Here is an 18,503-nt window from a genome sequence, read left to right on the forward strand (position 1 = left end):
GCATACTGAACACAAATGAGCTTTTTACTTGTGGCTGGTTCATATAGCTCATCACACAGGAGATACCCCAATCTCCCACCTCCTTGTGCTTCCAATACACCCTGCATTCAAGTCATCACCTTTCAGGGGAGCTGTGCGAGGCCGACCCTTTGGCGCTTGCTTCCCTTTCCCTTTTCCCAGCAGCAACTCAGCAGTGCGTTCTGCACTGTGTGCGAGCTTTGCCATCAAGTGGTCTGGGATTCCCTTCATACAAGCCTTGGCCTGCAACTGGTCTTCAGAGTCACTCAAATCTGACAGGTCACTATTGGTACTGGAGTCCGAGTCCTGTTTGGATGTCAAGCTCCGCTCATCTAGAGAGAACCTTTTGACAGCTTCAAAAGGAGCTTTGCTCTCCTGTGGAAACTCTGTTTGTGAAGAGAAAAAGGCGGGTGGATGCCTACAAAACACATTAGAAAAAGTTTTCAGAAGAGGATTGTCCTGCTGCCCAGGCCCAACAGCTGGCTTTTCTTCTGTTGGGCTGGAGGAAAGTGTGGGCATCTCAATAGGCTGTGTCAGGTTGCTGGTAGGTGAGCTGGAACGGCCATTCCCTACAGTGGAAGGACTCGGAACACCAGCAGGAACAGCTGAACCAGGCGTACTGGAGATCATCTTTGAGGAGTCAGTTGTTATAAACAAGGTTTTCTTCTTAGCTAGAGAAGAGTCTGTAGAGGTGAGTGATTCTGACCAGCCCGAAGTGGCCTTATGACCCACAGGTGTAGAGGGAGTAGACAACCCTGTCTGAGCTGAAGATGCAAAGCCACTGAAAGGACCAAGTTCTGCTTTTTCAGCAAATGCCAGGAAAGGGTTGGAAGGTTCCTCTCTTGATAGCTTTGGGGGCTGCAAAAATAGGTTTTCATGACTATCTGGGGGGCGAGTAGTCAACAGACTGCGTGAAAAGGCTGGAGTAAGGGTAGGCATAGATTCTACAGGCAGCTTCCGCTCCACAGAACTGCCAGACTGAGCTCCTGGTTTAGTGTCCGCTGAAATAATTTTACTTTTACAGATCCCAGCACCCACAGTCTCTGTACATGGCTTGAATGAGTCCCGACTAGAGGCATCTTCACTCAAGCTCTCTGAAATGACTGTGAAATAGTTACTGGAAGGTAGATTTTGGGACATGCATTGGAAAAACAAGTTCTTGGACAGATCAGAATCTTTCTGAGCCTCTTGTCCAGTACTGCAACCAAAAGGAAAGCCAGATGGCTTGCTTTCTGGAGTCATTACTCCATTTGATTGGTTCCTTCCACACCCAAATACCGAGGACTGGGAAGCATTTGGGAGAGAGACTCCAAAACCAGAAGCCAAAAGTGAATTTCGGGAATTCTGAAATGAAATAAAAAAGCATTAGCCTATTAAAGGATTCTTATTTGATTCAGCAGTACTTCAGTTCATCTAATTGGACAATCAGTGTTCTAATTTTCCACCTGTAATAGAAACTTCCAGTCAAATTACTTACAGAGAAGTAACTTCTTCAAAGATTCTACTAGCCTAACTTCCTACCTACAAGCCATTGAAAGCAATGAGCTAACAGTATCTGTCACACACTAGAGACACGTGGAGAAAATTAACAGTCACTTACCATGCTTTAGAAGAAAAGCAAGACACAAGGCAAGATGAACTAATTCACAGAAAACCAAGTTATTTAAATTGCTGACTGTATTAATTCAAATCAGCAAGAAGGGAACCTTACTGGAACTGCTTTTCAGTCATCTCCCATCTTTCATCCTCCTCCAAGTTGCTTATTTTTGTTGGGGTTTTTTTTTCTGGTTTTTTGGGTAAGGGTGGAGTGGAAGAGAGCAGGTTATACTGTCATGTAACAATTTAATTATGCAGCACTCTTGTCTTCTACAATTCTATTTCTCATTTACAGTTTACCACTTAGGAACCTTTATCCCACCTTTCCACCCATTCCATTAGCTACAACAAAAGACAAGACAAAAGCAATCCACTCAACTTTCTGGCAATCACCTTAGACTTTCATGCATCTCCCTTTTCCTTCACTTCTTTATACAGTAAAATACAAGCTGCTTAATTTTTGCTGTACTTACTGAGGTGGGATTTTGGTTTGGTTTTGTTTTTATAAATCTTCGTTTGATTAATTAAAAAGTCTTCTATTTTGCTTTTAACATTGTTTTCCTTCTACAAAGACATGACTGAAATGTCTTCAAGCTGCTTCTGGACCGAGCTCTTTATTAAAATTAATTCTAAAGGTATCCATTTCAAATATTTTAATTTTTTTTTTCTTCCCAGTCCTAAATAGTGTATGATGCCGTTGGCTCATTTTTCTACTAAGGAGATATAATAGCTGTAACAGAGAAGCTGATCATCCATAACACGCCCACTAAATGTAGCCTCACCGTTTTTCTGGTTTTGAGGCTTCTTTTTTTTTTTAAAGTTTCTTAAATTTCCTTCTTGGTGAATATTCTCATCTGTAATTGTTTATGTAATGGCAAGATATTAAGTAGGTTATCTTCCATATGACACAACACAATTAATTAAGTCCAGTGCTTCAACTGACTGTAAGGCTGCATTTCTCAGATTAATGCTGGATAAAGGTAAGGTTGCTAAAAAGTTGTCTCTTACAGCTCCTTCACCAAACACCTTCACTTTCTTTTGAGTTCTTTCCTAGATAATAGAAAGGTTTCCTTTGGGAGTGGAGGGATTCATCAGATATAACGGAGTTTTCTCATATCCATGGACACACTTTGTAATAGGAGTATGTTACAGAACATCAGAAATATATAAACATGTGTCTTGATTATGCTGGATTATAAGATACTCACCTCTCCCTGGGGTTGTGGTCGGCCTGTTTTCAGTTTCTCCTGTCCAGTAACAGCTGGCAAACTGGTATCAGAGATTCTCACGGTTGTTGGCGTCAAAGCGGTTGTAGTAACTGCAGCTGCACAAGACACTGTGCCTGGTCCAGCCTGGTCCAGTGTTTTTCCTGCCTCTTTACATCCAGATCCAACTATTAACGCCTGACCAGCCACAGAGGAAAATGGAGTGAAGGGCAATGGTGTGTCACCACCAACTGGCTCATCTTGGACTACTAGCGTTCGGCCATTCTCTTTGGTGTAAGTGGCAAAACGTATATTGCGATTAATCTGAGGGATGAATGAAGGCAACTGTTTGGCCCTTGGATCCAGTCCTGGTTCACTATTGGAGCCTCCTTTCCAAGTACCTCTGCTTGCCTCACCTCCATCACTACCATTGCTATCCACCTCACTCCTCTCCTTTAGCTTCTTTGTTGCAGGGTCACACCCAGATTCTGAAGCATTTTTCCTCCTCCGTCCATCCTTTCCCTCCAGGCTTTCCTTCTTCTTTTTCCCTTTAGATGATTTAGCTGCTTTTAGATTCCCTCCCTATAACAGACAAAACATTGTAACCAGTAAACAGAACAATCAGGAAGAACTGTTCAATGAACATTTTTCTTTTAGAACACATACATTACATTGCATTTAAGCATAAGAACACTTCTCTTAATCACAAATTAAGACATCTGAACAGGACAAAGCATTGTGTTCAGTTATCTTTTTTGTACTAGGGTAAGTACAAATAAAATCAGAGTAATAATTTTAGCTGAGCAACTTTGCTGTAGGGCATTCCGTATCATGGCAGATTTTGAGAAACATGCAACATGGCCATACTCCAACACAGTTCTTCCAAATGCATGAAAACTATTTTCACACTAATTTTTTCTACAAGTCTAAACCCCACAGTTGTTCTGAAGGGCACACTTTCTGTCCACTATCCAAAGCTTACAATATTTAACTACAGGAGACAGATTGCCCTTTAGCCTAGGGATAAATACAGGTTCAAATGTTATCATGGAACCACTCAACTGAAGCAATGAAATACCATGCTTCAGTGGAGTCAGATGATAATTTTTAGAAATGCCTGAAAATGTCTGAAGAAGCACAGTAATCCCATTAGAAAAAGCAATGAGCATAGAGACAGGCTTCATCAGAGTACTACCCTTTAAAATGTAGCATAAACATGTTTATTGAACACCACCCCCAAGATGAATGCTGCACTTAGTAGAAGAGGCCTGAATAAAACCATAATTGTTTAAAGAATGCTATGACCATCTCTCAAAGTGGTATAAAAAATATTCCTCTTCCAGTGACACGATCAAACTCCCAAAGAGAACATAGCATCAGTTTTCAGTTGTTTCCATGTTTTTTATGTTTTCTATTGAAAATTTTGTGATGTTTTACACCATATATACAAGACCTGAAATGCTGCAGTACCTCACTTGAAGCACTGTTATCCATCACCACATGAATCAGTCGAGGATCCACTGACTTTATTTCGCCACTCTAATTTTTATGCAGGGTGATGTTGAGGAGGGAGGAGGAAGAAAAGAGGTTAGTTTTTAGTTTTTAATTCAGAATACATAGTATCAACATAAAGAGACCTCAAGCACCTACAGTCCCTCTCCCATTTGCCTTTTCTTTCTGTCTCACTTCTTAGTAATACTACAGCCTTCCAGTCTACCTTCCATTCTTTTACTCCTTCTCTATTTCAGAAACTTTCAGATTTGATTCCTGACACTGCTTCCTTGTAAATTTGTTCTAACAACACTTCTGGTATTTTTTCATATACCAGAGAAATTCTTACAGCTTCTTTATGTAACAGGGCTGTGTACCATCATTTATTGTGGAAAGTCATGATAATTAAAAAATTCTTCAAACCACAACCTGGATAACTACTCTTCTTTCAAAACAAAAAAACAAAAAAAGACCCAAGTATACAGGTTTTGGTGAAGCTGTCATTCTCTATGAGAAGTTGAGGAACGATATTTTAGGAACACTAAAGAAGTCGTTTATATTTTTACCTCAGTTAAAGACACCTCCATAAGACGAGTTATTGGGTCTTGATGGCTCACAACACCACAAAGCCAGCTATTTTCATCCTCCGGCTGGTAAACCTTAACTCTTTGGCCTTGGACACTGTAAGGACCTGGAAAAGAAGTACTTTGAGTACATTTTCCAGACAAGCTTTGTGTAATACTAGTTAAGTGTCATGCAATAAAAGAAGAATTCTGTTCTCATAATTAGGGCTTGAAGTGCTATTTTTCAAGGTGGAAAGAAATGAAAATGATAGTGCTCCTGCTGCAAAACCTGCATAAGCCAAAAGGTTAGTAAGTCCTCCCTACTATATCTCAAAACTACTGAAGAGACAAAATTAATTTTTTACAAGTTTTTACAAGTCAGTGTACAAGAAAAAAAAAAAATCAAAATAAACTCACTCCTTCGACAGAATCAAACTAGATGGGGGCTTCTTGCTACCTAAATGCTTGCTAACACGTGTCAGTAATTACGAAGCATCAATCCAGTGGGGACTGTCACAGCATTCTGACTCAGTCCAGACACATCAAACAGATATTATTACTATTCTCCTTGACACCTTCCAGCACAGTCTAGTTGTTTCACAACAAAGTAGCTCTGAGATAGAAAAGACCTCTCACCTCTACTAAATATCTCTTGAAGCTTCTGGTCACTGAGCAATGCATTGACAGATTCTCTTAGTGAAGGCTGTTCCTGCAGAATCTGATTTTGACTCTCTGTTCCCATCTGCCAACAACACAGAATCATAGAATTGTTTTGGCTGGAAAAGACCTTCAAGATCATGAAAGTATAGTCTTTTAAGGTATCAGAATCATTAGTTTTTAAGGGACAGTTCTTCTTGGACTGCACTCAAAGACTGACAAACAAAAAAAGAAAAAGGGAAAATCAGGAGAAAACATTGCTGAACATGCCAGGAGGGAAAAAAAAGACTTGCTAAGCAAAAGCTGTTGCAAAACTTTCATTGAAATTACCAGCTACACGATGCTTGACAGCTAGGTCTGCTGATCGACATGGAGAGGAACAAGGACGTTTTTGCATGTAGATGAAGGTTACTGTAAGCACTTGGAAAAGTGGGGAAAGAAATGCAAATCACAGGGCAATGAAAGGAAAAAGACAAGAATATGGAACAGTAAAAAAATAAAAAAAAAAAAACCTGACAATCACAGTACTAAGATAAATTTGCTCTTCAACTGAACACTGTTAAAATACCTGGAACAAACGTAATCCACTGGCATCAGACAGGAAACATAAATGTCTGTCCAGAAGAAACTCCACAGGGACCACAGAGCCTAAACCCAGCTTATCTACTAGCGGAGTGAAGGTCTGTGATGAACAACAAAAAACAAAGGTTATAGAAGTGACTGAGCAAGCATACAAGCCAACAATAGTTGTCTTCACATACTATTTAAGTATCACAAAGAGTAAAAAAATTTATTTCTCAACCTCCACCATCCAATGCCTGAATTTTAACGCACGTTATTACTCAATTTGTCTAAGCCAATAATTCTTGCAGTTTACTGCTTTCCTATCTATCAGTTTTTCAAAATCCATCACCAAGAAATTTCTGGTACCTGCACACTGATGCCCTGTACAATATTCAAGTGTTGTATTTCATAGTACAGTTGATGCAAACCTCTGAGGATACGAGACCCTTTGGCCAAATACTCACCAGTGCAGGCCACTGTGCCAGTGAGACTAGAGTCCCCTGAAGCATAACTGGATCATTTCGAGGTGCCCAAACCAATGATCCTTCCAGCAACAACACTATAACCTCTTCAGCATGGACCTTCACCCAGGCATGTTGCTTCCAGTTACAGCCATCAAATTCCACAAAGATCTGATTTAAAACAATAAATCAGAAGGCATTTCAGCTTTTTTTCAGACACTGAATAGAAAAAATAGATTCATACAAACCCTATGGATAAGGAGACAGCAGCTATAGTCAGAAAAATCAAGGTATTATAATGATAATACTAGGAGCATCACATCTACATAGCTATCAGACATTACAAAAGAAAAATTAATCAAATTCACAGCAAGTACTAACCTACAAAAAATAATTTATCCCCAAACATACTTCAATGGCTCCAAATGCTGCATTTCCCCATACAAAATTAAAATTGTGAAAATTGTTCATTCCAAAATACAACTTATGACCCAGTGCAAGCCTCTTTGCCAGGAGTATTTTTTAGAATGTAGACACTCTACTCGGCACTTCAACAAACGGCCTGCTTCAGTATGGCTAATTGACTCTATATCACTCCAAATCACAAGTTTTGTGACCACACTACCCTTCTGAATCACTATTCTGAGATACCATCCTCTATCTCTTCTGTCAAAAAGGACAAACATTAAAGCCATATCAAATCACATGGCATGAATGCTAAGAACAGAAACACAAGCATCATTCTACATCCTAACAACTAGTTCTATGAACGATAAAACAAAGTCACATTCCAATCTTTTCTCTACAAAACTTATACGCTATACAAATTTAATCAAATATGTCAGATGAACAACAAAAAATTCCTAATCAGTTAAGAAACACTTTAAGCTGGACAGACACCTCTGTGATTTAACAGTAGCCCTTCCTAAAAGGGGTATTAGAGACCAATCAGTTCTCTTCCCCACTCCTGCCTCCTATACTCAAAAGCTCAAACTTCAAGGGGAGAGGGGGAGAATGTGAAGCAACTTTTCTTACAAATTCTCGAACTTCACTACTGTTTAAGATGTCCTGCAGAGAAAGACAATTGGATCATTTAAGATATCCTTATTTCAACAAATTTCAGCAATATAGTGGAAATTGAACTGAATGCCTTTACACTGGGTCTGTACCTTTCTTAATATTAACATGAGCTGCTTTGGCTGTAGAATTGTGACATGAAGCGAGGCTGACAATAAGAAATTCTTAAATAATGCTGACATTGGAATATATGCCTTTATGCAAAATATTTAAGAATTTGATGAAAAGGAGGGGAGGTTTTATAAGTAATTACGCAGACAGGACTTTTTACTAGCACATCTCCTTAAAGTAGTTGCCAAGGATCACTAAAGGCAGACATTCAAACAAGCAATAAGATGCAGCTTATCACTCTGTAACAAATAAATAAGGATAACTATTAGGTTAATTTTTAATTTATTACTTAGCATAGAAACAATTGAATTTACCCTGTGACACACATGAAGTAAGACTGTAAGAATGTTTTCCATTCTTAACCTATTAAGACACCTCACATTTTATGAACCATAATAAATTGATGGAGTGGAGCAGCTGTACTTTTAGTAGCAAATTTAACACATTTCCTTGTTTAAAAAAAAAATACAACCAAAACTTACCAGAAATAGCCTGTGATGAACTTCAAGATGGATGTTTCACATTTGTTTAAGAGGATTACTAAATATTCTGACAAACACTGTGTACCCATCATATACAAAGCTGTAGCAATGTCATCTATACCATCCTAGTAGATGTTACAGCAGAGCCCCCCTCAATCATGTACCAAAAGTCTTGGGAGGCTGGGGAGGCCCCTGCTGACAGGAAGCTAGACAATGTTAGTCCATTTTCAGGCTAAGAGAACTACAGAGCTGTTAGCCTAACCTCAGTACCTGGAGAAATCAGGAAACTCACGCAAGACATTTAAAGGACAAAGCACTCATAAGGCACAGTCAACATGGGTCCCCAAAGGGGAAACCCTGTTTAACTAATTTTATCTCCTTTTATGACATGGTCACCCACCTAGTCAATGAAGGAAAAGTAGTGGATGTAGTTTTCCTAGACTTTAGCAATGCTTTAGATACTATCCCACGTTTGCTGATGATACCAAACTGGCAGGTGCTCATGACTCTCTCAGGGGACAAGCAACTTTGCAGAAGGATTGAGGCAGACTGGAGCACTGGGCAATCATTGGTGACAAGAAACGTAACACAAACAAATGCCAGATTCTTCCCCTGGGAAGAAGTAATGCCCAACACAAGTATAAAATGTGAAAGGAGTGGCTGGAGAGTAGCACCACAGAAAGGGACCTGGAGATGCTGGCCAGAAGCTGGCTCCAGAAGTGTGCCCTGGCATCCCAGAGAGAAAACCACATTCTGGGGGCATCAAACACAGGACAACCAGCTGGTTAAGAGAGGAGACTGTCCCACCTCACCTCAAGCACTTTGTGCAGTTCCAGGCCCCGCCATTTTAGAAGGATGTGAAGGTCCCTGGACACCTCCAGAGGAGGGCACCCAAGCTGGTGAAGGGCTGGAAGGCATGTCCTCTGAGGAGCAGCTGAGGACTCTGAGTTTTTCTACTTGATAGAGAAGGAGGCTGAGGGGGTGACCTCATGGCTCTCTGTAGCTTCCCAGGGAGGGGATGTGGAATGGGAGGTGCTGATCTCTTCTCCCTGGGATCCAAGGACAGGACACCTGGGAATGGCTCAAAGCTGCATGAAGGGAGGTTCAGACTTTACATTAGGAAACATTTCTTTACCAAAAGGACAATAAAACACTGGAACAGGCTTCCAGGAGAGGTGGCCAATGGCCTGTCAGTGTTCAAAAGCCATTTGGACAGTGATATTAATACCTGCTGCAACTTCTGGTTGCTCTGAAGTAGTCAAACAGTTTGACTAGATGACCATCATAGGTTCTTTACAACTGAACTGTTCTATTCCATCACTTAGAAAACAGACCTTAGCGTGTTCCTTTATAAATCACCAGGCCCAGGAACTGGGTCAAACAGAGAGAAAACTCTTACAACTCTTTCATATTAAGATCATCTCAGAGAAGTCATGGCATGATTGTTTTACACACTTCACTTTCAATGTTCAGTTTTCTTCCATCATTGTATAATCAACATAACCATGGAGCCCTGCCAAACTCTGACTTAAAACCATTTTAAAAAGTGTTACTAATTCTAAGTCAATACCCACAGTCTACACAGATACACAGGGTAGCTGTTCCATATCCAGGCAACACCATACATTATACTATCAGCACTCTCCCCTGGCCCACAAACAAAAGCAAGGAAAAGCATGAAAGCCTCAATATAGACAGCTATGTTCATATTGTTTTGGTTTCTAGATTCTGCAACAGAAATCATTTTGTGCACTGTATGTGCAGGAAGCAGAAACTGACTTGCAGAGCACACCAAATATTTGTGCATATACCATTCTGTGTTACTACAGACAGCAAGTACTGCATATTCACCAGCTGATGTCCTAAGCCCCTATGCTTAGGGTCTATGAGGAAAACCACTAAGCGAACCCCTGAAAGAGATGCCTAAATCAAGGAAGGAAAGGATAGGCAGATCAGACAGACTAGAAAGTGAGTAAACACATATACTTTTGAAATTTAAAGTGGAAAACAAAAATATTCTACTGCTGAAAAACTCCAAAAAAGCGTTAAGCAAAGTCGCTGCATTGTAACTGCAAGTTTCCTGGGTTTTCTCTAATCTTAATTGGGCAATTATGCAGCTCTGAGTCATGAGGGAAACATTCGTATGCTAAAGCCCTGGCTTTTCAGAAAAAAATTATCCTCTCAAAAATATCAATAGCCCTACAATTCATAGGGTCACACATAGTATAAATACCTTCTGTTCACCCTTCTCCCTGCTCACTACCCATTTAGACAGGCCAATGATAAGAATAGCAGTGGTACCTTGTTAATACAAATGCTCTTGAACGGCAGTATTGATGATGGCGATAAGATATGCAATTACAGGCAGATATGCCTGTGCCACATAAACAATGATGCTATTTAGAAAAAAATGCACCTTCAGGATTTCCCAAGTTCTCCTAAACGGAGAAACACTTCCCTTAGCAAGTACCTATCGCAAACAATAATTTTTCAATTTTTTTTTTAATCTAAAAAACCAGGTTTTTTTCCAATACAAAAAACAGAGGGTGCAGACACACCTGTAATTCTCCACATCCCCCTTCCTTTTTTTTCATGTCACAATAGAAAGTGACAATAGGAAGCAGAGCTCTTGCTCTGCTTATTTTTTTATTATTTTATATACAAGGACAGGCTGAAGCATTTTTTTTTCTCCAGAAGACACATTCTAACATTCACACCTTAATACAATATAAGAAGCTACTCTGGTTCAAATGGAATTTATCCTAAAGTTTCCCAACATCAGTTACACTTTAAAAGCATCAACAATAGAAAGACCATACCATGAATAAGACAGATACACTGGCCTTTTTCATCACACGACACACAGGCTCTAAACATAATTTATAATAGAAAAAATACTGTAGCTTATTGCATTAGAATTTTTACAAAGATCTAATGTAGATGCCATCTGTGAAAAACATAAGAACTTTACATTCTAGGGGTTTATAGATTAGAAAAAGCAGAAGATGGCAAAAAATCCAAGTTAAAAAATATCCCTTAAAATGGTCTTAAATTTTACCTAGTTTTGAAAGGAAGGATGGTCCATCAGTTGCTAGAGAGTAGCCAGAGACCCAGGTTCAATTCCCTGCTTCATCAGAGGCTTCCTGCATGACCTTGGTCAAGCCATTTGGTCTCACTGGCTGAGTTTCCCCATCTGTAAATTGGAATAATAGTACTTATGCCCAGAAAGGAGGCACTGGCAGGAATCTGTTGCAGACTACCAAGAAAAACTGGGTGACAAGTAGGTTCATGGTCTTTTACTCATGATGCAGAAAGAACTACATTATCAACACATTAGAGAAGAAAGAAGAGAAGGTAGATACTGAGGTTTCAACTTGGAACACACATCCAAGATCTCATGCAGCTAGTACCACCATTAAATGAGATCCAAAAAATTAAACTACAGTATTTTTCTAACAGTTTTCTAATGCGATCATTGCATTCTAATTGTTTGGAATCCATTACATGAAACAAAGATGTGTACGAACCAATGCTTAGAAAACTTCTACCTTCCACTTCAGTAATCATGCTTCACTAGGCACACTAGGTGGTTTACTGTAACTGATTCTCAAATAATAGTTTTAAACTACTTCAAGTAGTAGAGAGCTTTATTCTCCTGACACACCGCAAGTATCAAATACGTGTATTTATAATTCTGTACACAAAGTATCTTTAAGATATTATTTTCAAAAGGGCATTTTGAGAAAATGCTGGAGTTCTTTGTAGTTCATATACTTAATGTGTTTCAGGAGTTTAGATTGGTTAAAAACCTTTTTATCAGCTTATATGAAGATAAAATCATACTCCAGCAGCTTGCTGTTACTGACAATGCCAGGACACTGCCTCACCAATGTCACTACACAGTCCTATTGTTTTGCCTTGGAAAAGCAACCCACTTGACTCCACCGTATGCGGTGGGAACATTTAGGGAACCTGTGGCCTGGAAACAAGGCACACACAAGGAATTTTTAGTTTCCTGCAGTCTTTCTCCATGCTGTTTGCTTAAGGATCCAATGAAGCATCACGCACAAGAGATAGAAAGTGCTATTACTTTTCTACTAAAGAGCTAGCTACTCTATTGACTTACTAATAACATCAGACCAAACTCTTCCAATGAAGTCTTCATCAACAATTTTTTTTCTAAAACATGAAGAGCAGGACTGGACCATTACCTCTCCTACATGCTGCACTGCTTTTTTCTACTATTTCCAGTAGGACTCACAACTTTGTGTCAAGCAGCTAAACACCTCTAGATATAGGCTGATTTGGACAGTTAGGGTTTACAGAAACAAAAAAAGAATTACTATCCCAGGCATCTTACTTGGATAACCTATCCAAGTCAAATTTGGGATCCAATAGAAACCTTGTAGCCCCTTGGCCACATGGCCAAGGTGAGTCTATCAAACCACCTGAACCAAAAACTGCAGCACCATACACGGTACACACAGCAGCACTTAATGCAAGCTGTATCCCAAGCCAGTCATGTAACATCCGTCACACTTTGAAATCAATCCGGTAATTGTGCTGTATTTTACACCAAGCAGAGCCACATATGTTAATCACCATGCTCTGCTTTTTAAGAGAAGCTTTATTTCAGAAAGTTTTTGCATTCCTACAGAAACTTCCTGCCATCAGAGACCTTGCTGCACAGCCAGAGACAGCAAGACCTTCTGAAGCACCACCAGCCCATTCTGTACACTAAGAACTCTTTCATCACCCCCCAGAGTGCCAAATACTAGAATAAGTTTCAGGTGAGGGCTGGGGAGGAATCTGTAGGAAAAAACCAAAACAAAACAAGGCAATAAATAGAAGGAGTTAAAAGTGAAAAGTAGTCTTAACTACATAACTTACGGATGATATGGAGGACTTTCTCCTACAGTATCTAACCTGAATGTCAGAATCAAAAGCGCTACATGGCACTGGACTGAAAATGAAGGCTGGGATTTACTAAAGTCTAAGAAGAATGGTAAAAGGACGATGAAAAATAAAAGTTTTTAAATAGTAAGCACGGGAGGCATAGAATTATTACTGCATCACAATCAATACTTTCGCTTAATAAAGTCTGGCATCTTCCTTGAAAAAAACACTGGTGATAAAATAGTAGCACTTCTAATTTTTGCTGGGTTTTATAGATTATATAACAGAAAAAAAATTATTTTAGATTATTCGATGATAGATCATACCTCTGCAGTAAAAAAGAAATCCAGTCTCAAAAGTAAGCTTTAACCTAGAGCTTAATGCTACATTCGCAGCAATCGGAAAACAAGAAACCAAAGCTCCTTCTTAAGTAAGGAAATTATGCTTTCTTTAGAAGAATATCCAAGAAACTGTCAGCCTGTCCCAGGAATCATCCACCTCCATGTCATTCAGCATGCTAAGCAACTCTGACAACTGAAAGTCATCTCTGAATACAGTTATTAGTGTCAAAATGAACAAGGTGAACATCACAAAGCCAAGGCTTTTTGGAGGAAATGCATAACAATGGCAACACATCTGCTAAGCATGAAAACCCTGCAAAGAAAAGTGGACTATACAAGAAAACCTTCCCACCTTTCTGTGTTTTGCAAATGGAGCACCACCATCTAGTGTATGTTATATACTAAGAAGAGACTTTCAACAGCAAGCGCTGGCGACAAGACAGTCACTACCAAGTATCACTACGTCAGAAGAAGAGGATCAGTAAATCAATGACAATACCAAAGTAATAAGATTTTTCCATCTACAGGAAAGGTAGTAAGAAGAGTTTCAAAACAGAACACACTCAGAAACTACAAAAGAGAACAAGTCTATCACTGATTGAAAAGTTGGGTGCCTTGATAAAACAGAGGACTTTATCAAAAGGAGGTAGAACTAATTATTAGATGCGGACACCAACAACTTCACAGGAAAAGCATAAAGAATTGCACAAGTGACTGGAGTCACAAGCACAGCAACCTCAGGACAATAAGTATGTGGCAGGAAAACTGCATTTTGTTTTGGTTATGTAACCAACAGTAGAACCTTGAAGCATTATAACTACTTAGAGAGCACACTATCAAGAGAATTCACTGTAAGAGTAAAGGTATTTTATGATGTTAGGATGTATGGTGTTAAAAAGCAACCAAACACAAAAATTATACACAAACTTTCCAAACGCATCCGTAGGAAACTGATGTGGCTATACAGAAATAATTTTGAAGCCACCATCAGCTTGCAAGTTGATCGAAAAAGTGAGAGCTCTGTAAAACCTCAAGCCCGTGATGGCAGCACAGAGTCAAAATATGCACATGGAAAAATACCAGAGATGCGAACAATCACAAGATATGCCTTGAAGGAAGAAAAGAATGGTAAATCTAATTAACAATCAAGTAATTAACTGAAGTGCAGAACAAAGAAAACATCTTAGCTACTTAACACAAACAACTTGCCCACCAAATACATACATACATGCTCCATGCAGAACAGTTTTCTACAGAAAAAAAAAAAAAGCCTTGTACCTTGGGAATTTAAAACTACATAACAGATTTCTTGAAGTGGTTACATGTTAAAAAAAAGACTGGTCTACCTCTTTCAGGCAGAATGTTTAGGATATGAACTGCCTCCAAAGCAGAGATGTAACACAGTAATAACTCAAGACAAAACTCCCCAGCTGCACTGCAGGCACACCTAGAAGCACAAACAAAACTTTCAAACTCCCAGTATCTCCATTGAAAACTGAGAAAACATCTTAGTATGGGTATTACAGAAACCTGATTTTCTGCAACTGTTTGAATGGGAAAACGTACTCCCATCTGCCAAACTGTATCTCAAAAACCCTACCTGTTACAATGCTGGACTACTGCCATTACTAATGCATCATTCAGTCTTTTGTTTTTATTTCAAGTGTGACACATACAATTGCCTTAGAGAAAAATACACCAACAAATGTGTCAAGACAGGTACCAGAATTATGTTTATATGTACCAGTATTTAACCTGCTAAACTTTATTTGCACAGCTCTAACCAAGTCTGCTGCTTTTCATAACCATAACTAAAAATTCAGCTACATGAAGTGACCATGAACATATGGTTTCTACATTCCCAGCTTATGGCATTTTATTTGGTGAAAAGCAAGGCTTGTGTGTACTATGTCCACACTATCCAACCAAGAAAATCCACCTCCAGTGCTTTTCCAGTCAGCTTGCCTTTGAAGAACTGTATTCCACTTGCAAAGCAATTAGAAGTTTATTTGAAAGCGTGCTCAATATCCAGTTTGTTCTTAAACATCTCTTTTACAACAAGAAGCGTTAAAGATATGCCTATTGGTCTTATCAACATGCATCCAGCCCAGTATTCTTCCAAAATTCTGTCCTAACAGACACTTTGAGAAGAAGGGTAAGATCTGTTTCTGGTTAGAAAAGGCAAAGCTGGTTTCTGAGTTTTTCCTCAAGATTTCTTGTAGGTGCTCTGAAGACAAACAATTAGGATTTACCCTTATATATTTGTGGGCCAACAGTAATCATATTATTCCACATTTTATCAAAGAAAGAATATTTAAGAGGTACTCTCTATAATTGAATTTATACAAGGGAAAAAACAAAAAAACCTTTTCAGAGGCTTTACCCCACCAGAAAATGTAATAGCTTCCTAAAATTCCAATATTAAAATTTAAAAAAAACCAAACAGCTATTACAGCTGCTTTCTGAAATGCTTTAAGTTCTATAATTCTTGTCTATTGTAGAGTTTTCTGCCTTAAAAGGTATAGATCTTTGAGTGCAATTCTGTATTTCTAAAAGCCTAGTGTTAGAAAACAGGCTAGTACATGAAACCATCCTTATGGGCCACCACCAGAAAGCACAGAACTAGGAACGGAATTTTTTCCTAGCCTTTTTCAGACCTAGTCCACATTCTAACTTTACCTTAGATGAGAATTTCCTGATACATGGTTGACTGCTTGGTGCCAACTTGTCACTTCTGCTGTCAGAATGAATATAAAAAGGATGACTTAATTTTTCTGATAAGACATTGTTATCCCTGTCAAAGCAGTGTTCATTATGCATGGAAGGTTCCAAGGCAACACCAAACATTCTGCATTACAGAACTCTGAAAAACCTGCCTTGAGTATTTGACACAGCTCACATTTAAGAGTTCTTGTACAGATTTGAAGAATATACTGAAACTGCATGTGGAAGGTTATTGATGAAAGGAACTGGGGTGGGAATTGCAGCATTGAACAAAGGTAATGAATTCATACACTCCAAAAATACTATTCTTCCCATTCGATCAAGCAGAGTTGATTTTTACTTTGTCAGAGTAATCTAACAGGTGTCACAGGGTTGGATAGCAATGAGTAACCAGGAAATAAGTGAGTGGACAGGCATTCACCAAAGAAAAAAAGGCAACATTCCACCACTCCTTCCACCGAAATAGCAATAACACAGCAAAAATCCATTACAACACACTCATATTTGGGATGGGTGATTCCACAGTTCAAGAGCAGTGATGATGCACATGTCAAATGCACTCTCCTAGAAGAGTTGCTCTGCAGACCAGGTCTTAGTTAGTCCAAACGACATTTTCATGTTTCAGATGGTGTCTCAAACACTAACCCACTTTCCCTTCGAAGATCCCCTTTCTGCATTTTTCCCCTCCTCCTTAAACAAATAAGGGAGCAGCTAGAGAGCATCACCACAGCTCTCAACAGCAGACACAGGGTGGAAGCCAGGCCACCTGGGCTGCAAAGCTAAACCCAGCACACTACTTCCTACTTATAATTTTAATTGCGTTCTAAAATAAGGCCAAAGCAAGCAGCATCAATGCAGAAAGTCAAGGAAACTTCTCAAAGTTGGAACTGCACAAAAGAAGCTCAAAGAACTTCCTCTAACAACAAAATTTTTAAAAGCTAATCACAAAGAGAACTACTAAAAAGTCTTCAGAAGCACAGAACCTTTTTTTTCCCTAACATGGGTCATTTTAAGAGCCACAGTACTCACAGGTGTGCCATCAGTTCTCCAAAGCAGGCCATCCCTTACAGCAAATACCTGCAAAACTGGTGCATGCAAAGGGAAGCAGCAGATATCTTTAAGGGCTCTTTTTAAGATCTGCAACTGAGCATCTCACTGAGCTATACAAGAAATAAACCAAAATGCTAAAGACTGCTTAAACGTGTTAAACGAAGCACAGATTCCTACCGTTAACACCAAAATCTAAGAAAAAAAATCGATAATTCCTTCTTCAAAATGGTGCCTTCAAACAAGGACCATCGCTTAGGCTGACCAAGAACACCCAACACCTTCCCGGGGAAAACAAAACAAAAACAACAAACCCAAATCTCAGCTGTTGCACACAGACCTATCAGCATCAGAGAGCAGAAACACCCCAGGCGCGTTTGCTTCACATCTGACACACTTCCAAACACCGCAACCTGATGCTGCCGGACCCTCTTGGCCCCGCAAGGACCCCCGCCCGGCAGACGGCCCGGGCCGCTCCGCCGCCGCGCTGCCTGCAGGCCGGGCCCGCCGCTCCTCGGCCCGGAGCACGGCCCGGCCGGCCCGGCGGAGAGCGGCAGGCATCGCGGTCCAAGCGGGCGCAAGGCTCCGGCCCGGTAACCCCGCGACCCCGCCGGGAAGGCGGCCCCAGCCCCTCGCCCGCCCCGCACACCCCGGCCCGGCCCGGTAGGCTGCGGCCCATGCGGGCGGCCCAACCCGTGGAGTCGCCGCCCGCGGCTCCCCGTCGCCACAGCCCCCCCGCCGCCACCGGGGCCTCACCGCCAGGTCCTGGGGCACGGCTCCGCTCATGGCCCGCACCGTGCCGCTCCGCCAGGCCCGGGAGGGCAGCGCAGGCCCCGGCTCCGGCCCCACCGCCTCGCCCTCGCCCGGCCCCGCCGCCAGCAGCAGCAGGAGCCGCTTCCCCACGGGAGAGGCCGCCGCGTCCGCCATCCCCGACGGGCAGAAGCCTCCTCCGCCGCCGGCCCGACCCCTCCGTTCGCCGCCGCCGCCCCGAGACACCGAGGAAGGGACTGCCCCGCGCTGGGCCTCCGAGCACCGCCCGCCCCGATCCCGGCATGCACCGCGACACAAGGCCTCCCCCCCCCTTTCCTCCCCCCACAATCCTCCGCGCACTCGGCCTCAGGACCGGCACCGGTACCACAGCCGGGGCCTGGAGGGCCTAGAGCCCGCGGGGGGGGAGCCGCAGCGACCGCCGGGAGGGACAGAGCCGCGGCAGGGCCTGTCGCTAACGCCACGGTCAAAATCTGAAGTTGTGAGAGGAATCACGGAGGTT

At 41.0% G+C, this 18,503-nt stretch overlaps 1 protein-coding gene across 2 annotated transcripts in view; it reads right to left on the minus strand.

Moving 5' to 3' along the window:
- The window catches only part of KDM3B (lysine demethylase 3B), a 40,839-nt gene extending 22,556 nt beyond the window's left edge, over positions 1 to 18,283 (minus strand). Inside the window, exons 1-8 of one of the 2 annotated variants that reach the window (XM_071758987.1) lie at positions 17,990 to 18,283; positions 6,559 to 6,726; positions 6,099 to 6,212; positions 5,510 to 5,615; positions 4,877 to 5,001; positions 4,290 to 4,358; positions 2,823 to 3,401; positions 120 to 1,362 (exon numbers count right to left, since the gene is read on the minus strand). In XM_071758987.1, coding sequence (XP_071615088.1) covers positions 120 to 1,362; positions 2,823 to 3,401; positions 4,290 to 4,358; positions 4,877 to 5,001; positions 5,510 to 5,615; positions 6,099 to 6,212; positions 6,559 to 6,726; positions 17,990 to 18,160 — 2,575 coding nt within the window. In that variant the 5' untranslated portion in view covers positions 18,161 to 18,283. Of the gene's footprint in view, positions 1 to 119; positions 1,363 to 2,822; positions 3,402 to 4,289; positions 4,359 to 4,876; positions 5,002 to 5,509; positions 5,616 to 6,098; positions 6,213 to 6,558; positions 6,727 to 11,283; positions 11,416 to 17,989 lie in introns of those variants that run through there. The other variant, XM_071758986.1, reaches the window with a different exon arrangement.
- Positions 18,284 to 18,503: the final 220 nt, after the last annotated feature.

Source organism: Heliangelus exortis, chromosome 15, assembly GCF_036169615.1.
Source record: "Heliangelus exortis chromosome 15, bHelExo1.hap1, whole genome shotgun sequence".
Lineage (NCBI taxonomy): Eukaryota > Metazoa > Chordata > Aves > Apodiformes > Trochilidae > Heliangelus > Heliangelus exortis.